Raw genomic sequence first — 9745 nt, 5'->3', positions numbered from 1 at the left:
GGGCACTTTTGGCCAGCGGGAGAGTTGTGAGGTTCTGAGCATTATTATTTACTGACCAAAAGTATACTGCAATGAAAACCATGCAAAGGACATGAATAGGTAATTCACAGAAAAATACAAATGACCAATGGGATATGAAAAGATGTTCAGTCTTATTTAAGTTGGAACAAGTTTTTAAATGATATCCATTATTGATAAGGATGTGGGGAGATAGAATTCACATAAACATTTATAGGGTAATAAACCAGAACAAATTTTTAGAAGGTCATTTAATATCTTTGGAAACAAAAATGTCCAAACCCTTTGATTTAGCATTTTCCCTTTGAGTATTCCCAAACTATGTATATATGGACACTTTTATAAGAGTGAAAATTTGGATGTGACCCATATATCCGTCAATATGAGTTTGGTAATGCAGTATGGAACAAATACAAATGATTAATACCATTACTAAAATGAATGAGTTAGATCTGTATGTGCCACTACTGAAAGCTGTCCAAGGGGCTGGGAGATAGCTCAATGATACAGTACCAGCCTGGCAAGTGCAAGGTCCTGAGTTCAATTCCCAGTACAAAAAAAAAAAAGCTGTCTAAAATTGTAAAGACAAGTTGTAAAGCAGAATTAACATGTGCACATTCACACAGAGAAAGTATGAACAAATATGTTTTATTAAAAACTTACAATGTTAAGTGAAAAGGGGAAGAATATAAACCAAAATGTTAATGATGATAACAGGACCCGTTTTCTTTATTAAAGTGTTTCTTTAAATTTTAGATTTTGTACATAAAATATACATTTTATTCATATAAAGAGGCAGCCAGATACTGAGGTGGTAGGAAAGTCACTGATCAATAACTCAACCTCCAAGATCAGACTCTTAAGAAATCGAGAGACTCAGATTCGAATTCTAGTGTCCCTGACCCACAAACATCAAATCATCCCATCTCTGCTGTTCCCCATTTTCCACTAAGAAGGAAAGGGTGAACTACACTTAAAGTTCTTACAGTCTCCCTTGGATGAGCCTCATCAATGCTGCCAGGGTGAAGTGAAGCCTGTGGGCAAACCACAGCCCCTGCAGTGGTGGCCCTTATCCTGTCCCAGTACACTGCTCCAGGCTCCCCTTCTGAGTGTGCTCATGTGTACGTGTGCACACACATACATACTCATAGTGCAACCCAGATATCAGAAATCTTCATGACGAGTATCTCAGAACCCTGTGCCCCCAAGCCCCCTTCCCTTGCTGTACCTGTTGGCTCCACCATTCATATTTCTGCCTGCCTTCTACTTGTCAAGGCCATCACTGAACCCCTGTTGTTGAGTCCAGGGGACATCTCCAACCTTATCCTACCAAACCTCCACTGCTGACGCCTCTTAGATGTTCTCTTCCCTTTGCTTTCCTGCTACTGTCTCCTCTTAGTTTGTCCCCATCTCTCTTGAGTGCCCCTTCCTTCTCAGTGTCAGTACATGTCTCTGACCTCTTGTATCCAGCCCTTTCCTGTTGGTCTTTGGCATTCTAAGCTACCCTCTCCCTATTCCATATACTTTTCTGTAGCCACCTCATTTTTTTGTTCTTGTGGTTTTCCACCAGTATCTATTCTCTGATGACATGCCTCTGCATCAATACCTTTGCATCAATACCTTGTATCCATCTTCCTAGTGGGCATCTCTACAAATACCTGAACAGCCCAGAGCTAAACTTCATCACTGTCCCAACACACCTGCTGGCCCTACGCTCAGCCTTTGCACCCTCTGCACTTTCCCCTTTTTATTTTTGTCTTTTTGAGACAGAATTTGCTGTGCAGTTCAGGCTGGCCTGGAGCACACTTTGTAGCCCAGGCTGGTCTCGAACTGGCAATGAACCTCCAGCCTCAGCCTCCCCAGTGCTGGGAATACAGGTATGCCCCACCATGCTCTGCTTCTCTTTAATTTCTTAATAGCTGTCATCCTACTCATTGGTTGACCAGTATCTGCTAACACCTAGGTTTTACATTAATGCCTTGCTTATCAGCAAACTCTTAGTTAATAGTTGATTATGTATTAGTACTTTATCTCCTGACACCTTGAGTGTAAACCAAATACTTTATTCATTGTCATAATTTACAACTTAAGCTATTTACTAAGCCTTAATTATTAATCACTAATTTTATTTATTTATTTATTTGTGTGTGTGTGTGTGTGTGTGTGTGCGCGCGCAGGCGCGCACGGCCAGCTCAGCCCACCAGGGGGTGGGGCTGGCCGGCATGTGGTGCTGGGGATTGAACCGCGATCCCTGTGCTCTGCTAAGCTTGTTCCAAGCAGGTGCCCCAGACCACTGAGCCATCTCACCAGCCCCTTAATCACTAATTTTACAGATATTTTTCTCCTTTTTTTTGTTTTGTTTTGTTTCTTTTTTTGTATCAGGGATTGATTGAACTCAGGGCCATGTGCTTACCAGGCAAGTGCTTAAGCCACTGAGCTATTCAATATTTAATGGTACAATGCTTAAGAATTTAAGCATTGAATACTCCCCAGCCTATTCAATATTTTAGTTACTTGCTTAAATCTTAGTACTGATGCCTTAAGCTGGCCGACACTAGTTTACCAGTCCAGTATCCTCCCTTATTTGATTTGCATGGGAAGTGTTCCACAAACTCCTGGTGGATGCCTGAAACAGAGCTCTATCTTAGTATGCTTTTTCCTTTGCATACACACTTGTGATAAAGTTTCATTATGCATTAAACACTGCAACATAACAGTTAAGATTTTGTAAAAGTTGTGTGACATACCCTGGTCTCAGCTGCTATGAGGTGAGTGGCACACCCAGCATGGATAAATTGGGCAAAATGATAACTTACATCCTGGGCACGATGAACCAGGTAGGCTTGAGATTTCATCATGCTACTCAGATTGGCAGTTTAAAACCTAGTATTGTAAGAGCCAGGTGTGGTGGCACATGCCTGTAATCCCAGCACTTGAGAGGCTGAGACAAGAGGATCGTTGTAAATTCAAGGCCAGCCTAGGCTACAAAATGAGCTCAAGACCAGCCTGAACTACGTAGCTAGATCCTGTCTCCCAAAGAAAAAAAAAAAGGAAAACAAAAAAACTCTAGTACTGTAGTTGTTAATCTCTAGAATTTTCCTTTGTTTCAAACTACCATTGCCTAAGGGTAACTGAAACTGTGTCAAGGAAACCTGAAGACCAGGGAGATTACTGTAGGCCAGGAAGCCGGAGGCCGTGGTTTAGGAATCTGGGGGAGGGTCATTACTGGCTACAGATAGGATCAAGACCTTTGTCTTTTACTCAGCTCCCCTTTCACCCACAGCCAGTTCTCTTTCAACATCAGCCAGCCCTAAAAGAAAGGAGGGAAAGGTTCAGTCTAACTGCTAGTCTAACTGCTTGTTTGCTTCTGGAGTTGGGCCGGAGGGGGAAGGGAGGATGTGACCATGAGGGAACTCCCTGGAGTTTTTTAGTTGGAAGGCTTTGTTCATCAAAAGATATTCTTAAGCATTGTACCAGGCTCATGAGTGTTCCTGGCTGCCATGGTGTTTAGACAATAGCAAGAAAAACGAACCTTAAGTAAATAATTGTGCCAATTACTTTATATTTACAATTATAATAAGCACTAGGAAGAACAGAGAGACATGAGCATGTATAAAAATAGCGCTTGACCTAGTCTAGTGTTCAGAGAAAATTTCCCTAAGGAATGACATTAAAGTGAAGAGCTGAAGTAAGAATTAAAGAAAAAAGGTAGGGAGGTCCAAGCGCTCAAAGTGTCTTGGGCAAAGCCCTGAGGAAAAAAGATGTTGGATACAACAGAGCCAGTGCTGCCTGGAGCTAAGTGATAAGACAAGGTCTGGAGAGGCAGCTAGGGTGGTTCAGGCAGGGTCTTGTCATCTAGGTGAGAAAGGACAGTGACTGGACTCTGTATAACAGAGCCGGTCCTCCTTAGGTACGGGAACACCTTCCTTGTAGTCCCAAATCTGCAAGCCAGAAGTATGTGGAGTGACTGAAAAAATACATACATGGTTAAAAAAAAAAATCATTGCAGTGAAAGACACGCTGCCATTAACCCTCCTCAAAGATTACCTTTTGCTTTATTTTATTTTTATTTTTTAATTTCATGTATCTGGTACAGGGTCTCACTATACAGCTAAGACTCGGAGTGATGCTCCTGTTTTCAGCCTTCCCAGCGCTAGGATTACAGGTGTGCACCACCATGCCTATCTAGGTGGCCAGCTCAGCGAATCCAGGGTCGGGCTGGCGCGGCATGTGGTGCTGGGAATCAAGCCCTGGTCCTTGTGTTTGCCTAAGCAGGAGCTTAGTCCACCTTTTGCTTTAAACACACTCCGTTTTTCTTGCTCTCTAAAGTACCTCCGGAAGTACTCTTTCACATCTTTAGTTGCTCTGTTGTGCCTTCTCGATGTCCTGAACAGATTCGAAATGTTTATCTTTCATGGACATTTTGACCTGGGGAAGAGTCAGAAGTTACATGGTGCTGATACAGGGAGAAAAACTGGTCTCGGGTGAGTGACCTCCAAACCATATAGGGAACCTCCAAATGACATAGGGAAAAAACGATCCCTGGACCTGACCTGCATGAGTTTGCATTCTCTAAAACCGAAGAATGAATTTTAGGAACAAACGGAGGTAATGAGCAGAATATATTTATTGAGAGAAAGAAAGCTCCTGTCCCAAGAAAGGGACAGGAGGGGGCGCCCAAGCGGGTAGTTCCCCCCGGGAAGTTGGGAAGTTGTCTCTTGCAGGGACTTTTATAGAGGAAAACCATGTGGTGAGGCGGGTCTAAGGTGGTGGAGAAAACATGGGAACTCTCTTAGTTGGGCATGAGGTGGGACCAAACTATGGTCAACCAATGAGATTACAAGCACCATTGCTCAGGTAAAATTTATTAAATCCAGTATCAAATGGGAAAGTGAGTCACATAGCAAGTGGGCACGAATATGGAACAGGGTCTCTTCCTGTTGGGGGTTGGGCTAGTGACTCATTTGGCCTCTTTCAAGTTGATTGATACTATTTAGGATATCAATTCCTAATGCCCATCCCCTAGGGAAGTATGTAGCTTTGCTTCCTCTTTTTGTCTTGGTCTTGAGGGGTGGCCCATATGGGAGTGTCTGTCTCTTTCAAGGTGCAAAGTTGCTTTGTCTTCCATCTTGTCTTCTTGAGGGCCTGGCCCTGTCTGACTGCCTATAATATTTCTGTCTAACTTGGCTGCCTGCAACAGTGCCAGATCTGGCATATGAGGTGGATGAAGACATACCATAAAGTTTGTAAGAGCCTGCCTTTCTAATAGGGCTTGGCAGCAGTATTTACCATATTTTCAGTCACACCTTGTAAAAACATGAAAGAGAACTTCCAGTATGGTTTCCGAAATTGGCAAGAACAGTAGTGTAAATGTGCTTGCAGTGAAAGGGAGTATTTTGAGGGGGATTAGGGGCACTATTTCTGATTTTTCACAAGCCCTTTGAGAGCCTGGCCCTCAGTAGACGACTGGGTGCTAGGGAAACAGGGCTTAAGTGGGCACAGCCTTGGTACTGAGGGAACCTGTAGTCTAAAACTTAATTCCCAAGTAAGGTGACAACACTCATACAGTGCTCAGTGACTGTTACATGTGCAGTCAAGACCACAGATGCTAAAAGAAAAGGTATTTTCTGGGGAGTTAGTCCCACAAGACCTCCTGCAAGAGGGGTTTCTCCAAGCTTGCTCTGGATAAATGGATAGGACATGCACACACAGAAGCAAGGGATCACAGGGGAACAAATTTAGGACAGAAGGCTCTTTCCAAGCTTCCAGGCTTGCTGAATTGGAGGCTTCCTGTAAGAAGAGACAAGTAAAAAAAAAAAAAAAAGAAAGAAAAGAGGCAAGTATAGTAAGTGAGGTAGCAAGAATTTAGATGTTAGGGGTCAGACTGCAATCACTGGGACTGCTTCAACAGTTCAGATCAAGCCTTTGGAAGGTTTCTCTATAGACAAGTGTGTGCTGGGAGAGGAGGGGTTAAGTGGTGAAAATATGCCCCTATCTGGAGGGAAAAATGGCACAGGTTTGTCTCAAAATGCAAAAGAATTCTGTTTACTCTGAAACTACTGAGCAGTGTAATAAAGAAAACAAAATGCATCAGCTGGGAAGGAAACAAAACACAGATGATATGCATGTACATTGTAAAAACCTTAAGAAATTTATAACTGATAGTTTTTTTGGAGGTGCAGTAAAGAGCTAGGACAGATAAAAGAAGCCTTTATTAACTCCAAAGATAGGGAGAGGGGACCAGGGAGATGGCTCAGTAGAATAAGCGCTTGCCTGGCAAGTGCAAGGGCCTGAGTTCAATCCCCGGTTCTGCAAAAAAAAAAAAAAAAAAAAAAAAAAAAAAAAAAGATATAGAGAAGATGGAGAGCAGATAGGTCAGGTAGAGATCCTCTCTGTGGCCCTGAGACAAAGCTGAGGCTTTTATGGCCTTTCGTTAGGGGTGGAGATTGAGGGGGCTGTTTAGAAATAGAAACATCTGAGGAGCTGACTGGGGCCTTCCCTGAGGTGGTGGGAAAGGTGAAAGGAAATTGCACCTTGGGCTGGGTTGGAGTAAAAGGAGGGAGGTGGTCTCTGGGAAGGTGAGCTGTTGTTTTAAGGGCTTCACCATATGAGATGACCATCAGAGTAATTCAGCAATTCATGCTAGGGCCAGAACCTATCAATAACAAAGTAGTAGTCTAAAACTTAATTCCCAAGTAAGGTGAAAACACCCATACAGTGCTCGGTGACTGTTACATGTGCAGTCAAGACCACAGATGCTAAAAGAAAAGGTATTTTCTGGGGAGTTAGTCCCACAAGACTTCCTGCAAGAGGGGTTTCTTCAAGCCTGCTCTGGATAAGTGGATAGGACATGCATGGGGACAAATTTAGGATAGAAGGCTCCTTTCTAAGACTAGGCTTGCTGAATTGGAGGCTTCCTGTAAGAAAAGAGGCAAGTATAGTTATTCTCTCATTAGTTCTAGTCACATTACTAGAACGATTGAGTGAATTTAGCAAGATTGCACAAGACAAAAAAATAATATATACTAATAGTGTTGGAAAAATCTCATTAAAAATGCCATGTATGGGGGCCGGGGAGATGGCTCAGTAGAATAAGCGCTTGCTTGGCAAGCACAAGGGCCTGAGTTCAATCCCTGGTTCCGCAAAAAAAAAAAAAAAAATGCCATGTATGATGGCACACATCTGTAATCCCAGCTACTAGGAGGCTGGGGCAGGAGGATCACAAGTTTGAGGGCACCCTGGGAATCTTGGCAAAGCCCTGTCCCAAAAAGTAAATGGGGGAGGGAAGGTTGTGGCACAGGGGTAGCACTGCTTTTTACCATGTGGTAACGCAGCTGCCTGGACAGTCATGTTCCAGGGAGAGCCCAGGGCACCCTCTCATCCTAGGTAATGATAAAGGGCTGATCCGTTGCTACTGAGCACCACTGAAGCAAGATGGTGGCAAGCTCCTCAGGACAAGGTTTTCAAAACAAAATAAAGTTGCAATCTTAGCAGAGCTGGACAAAGAAAAAAGAAAATTACACAAAACCAATCTTTGACAACCAGGAGCTAGCATAGCGCTCTCCCTCTCCAGGCCGTCTCCTAGTAAGGACTTCCAGGACCACGCGGAACAGCAGCAATTGCAGCCCAACAGGAGGCAGCTTCTCAGCATGCTCACACATTCATCTGGACACTTCATAAGTCAAGACTCTGCATTTGGGAATCTTATTCTTCCCATTTTCCCAAGCGGTGATCCAGAATGAAGAAGTGACTTACCAGTTCCAAAGGCCAAAGCTACTCTCATTTGCTGCTGGACAAACTGACTTTCAGAATTTTGATGAACTTGTGTTGCTTCTTTAAGAAAGAAGTATGTAAGTGAAAGCAAAGGAGAACCAGGAGGATGGGAGCTTGGAAACTGCACTGTTTGAGAATTGTGTTGGCCGCCTATCACTATAACCTTTTTTTTTTTTTTAACATTTAGTGTGTGTGTGTGTGTGTGTGTGTGTGTGGCCAGCTCAGCCCACCAGGGGGCAGGGCTGGCTGGCATGTGGTGCTGGGGGATCGAACCGCGGTCCCTGTGCTTTGCCAAGCTTATTCCCAGTAGGTGCTTTAGACCACTGAGCCATCTCTCCAGCCCACTATAACCTTTTAGTGACACCATTTTTTTTTTTTTAACTCTAAATTGGAGAGTCACGTAAAATGAGGCTCCTCCCCAACAAGTTGAGCAGAGTCTACCACTTCTATAGTTAGCTTTCTTTCTTTTTCTTTTTTCTTTTTCTTTGTATTTTAGGGAAGCATCTATAGGGTGTTCAGAGTCTTACTACTAGATCGGACTTGTAGTGATTTGCCTGTTTACAACCTCCCAAGAGCTGGAATTACAGGCGCGTGCCACCACACCTAGTCTCAGTTGTCATTTCAGTGCGCCCAGGGGACAGGGCTGGCACAGCAGGCCCAGGGATAGAACCCCTGAATCCTGCGCCTGCTTGCATGCACTTTAATCCGCTGAGCTATTTGGTCGGTCCTCCACATTGGGAGGCTGCAATGGAAGATCTTTTGTCAAATTAAGAAATAATTGAAGATGTACTTCTAGTGTGAAGGGGCCAGGGAGGTAGCTCAGTGGTCTAAGTGCCTGCCTAGCAAGTACAAGGTCTTAGGTTAGAACCTCAGTACAAAAAAAAAAAAAAAGAATCCCAGCAGAGTGAAGGCCCTGGGAATTGCCAATACCACAATCAATCAGTCAATTAATCAGTCAAAACGTACTGCTTCTAATAACACAAAAACTAGAAAAGGACAGTTAGCTTTCAAGCTATTTTTAGTACTTATTAAAGAGATGAGGATTTCTTTAAAAAAAAGCTAACTAGTAGCTTAAGAAATTCATATTTATAGTTTATAAGATCAACACATGGTATTATCTTTTGAATTAAGGGTCAGTATGTCAGGGAGAAATATTCTTTGTGGTACTGGGGTGATAGCTGAGAGGCATAAGCACCTACCAGGTGAGCAAAGGTTCTGAGTTCAATCTGGCATGCTGTGCTGGCCCTGGCTGGCCCTGGAACAGGGCACGGTGGCACAGACCTGTAATCCCAGCACCTCGGGAGTTGAGACAGGAGGATTGCTACAACTTTGAGACAAGCCTGGGAGCTACAAAAATGAGTACAAGGCCAGCCTGAACTGCATAGTTAGACCCTGTTTTCTTTAAAAAAGAAAAAGAAATATCCTTTGTGAGCTCCTAATTCTTCTGTTGTCCATTTTAAAAGAAAGGCCCCCCTAAATAAATAAATAAATAAATAAATAAAAGAAAGCCCAAGATAGGACTAACCAGTCTTAATTTTTTTTATAAAGAACTGTCATTAAAAATGATATAACTAAATGCTATTAAAAACAAATGTGGTGGGGCCGGGGAAATGGCTCAGTAAAGTAAGCACTTGCCTGGCAAGTGCAAGGGCCTGAGTTTAATCCCTAGTTCCGCCAAAAACAAAGCAAAACAACAACAACAAAACCCAAATGTGGTGTGTTTAAAAAATAATAAACAAAAAGGGCTAGAGACATAGTGCTGTGTTAGAATATAGGTCCTGTGTGCAAAGCCCTGGGGTACACCCAGCATGCCTCTCCCCACACAAAAAAAGAGCTAAGCCTCGAAGTACACACCTGTAATCCCAGCACACTGGGAGGCTGAAATGGAAGATCTTTTCTCAAATTAAAAATAAAAAATAATTGAAGAGGTACTTCTAGTGTGAGGGGCCGGGGA

General features: G+C 43.2%; 1 protein-coding gene and 1 pseudogene across 1 annotated transcript in view; both read left to right on the top strand.

Annotated features, from left to right (window-relative positions):
* The window catches only part of Gpx7 (glutathione peroxidase 7), a 14658-nt gene extending 7213 nt beyond the window's left edge, over positions 1-7445 (top strand). The window contains exon 4 of the mRNA XM_023724285.1: positions 7405-7445. Coding sequence (XP_023580053.1) covers positions 7405-7422 — 18 coding nt within the window. The 3' untranslated portion in view covers positions 7423-7445. The remainder of the gene's footprint in view (positions 1-7404) is intronic.
* Positions 7446-7452: 7 nt separating this feature from the next.
* LOC101564747 lies at positions 7453-7760 on the top strand (annotated as a pseudogene).
* Positions 7761-9745: the final 1985 nt, after the last annotated feature.

The sequence above is a fragment of the Octodon degus genome, unplaced genomic scaffold (assembly GCF_000260255.1).
Source record: "Octodon degus isolate 3935 unplaced genomic scaffold, OctDeg1.0 scaffold00107, whole genome shotgun sequence".
Lineage (NCBI taxonomy): Eukaryota > Metazoa > Chordata > Mammalia > Rodentia > Octodontidae > Octodon > Octodon degus.
This window is presented reverse-complemented; position numbering and strand designations above follow the sequence as displayed.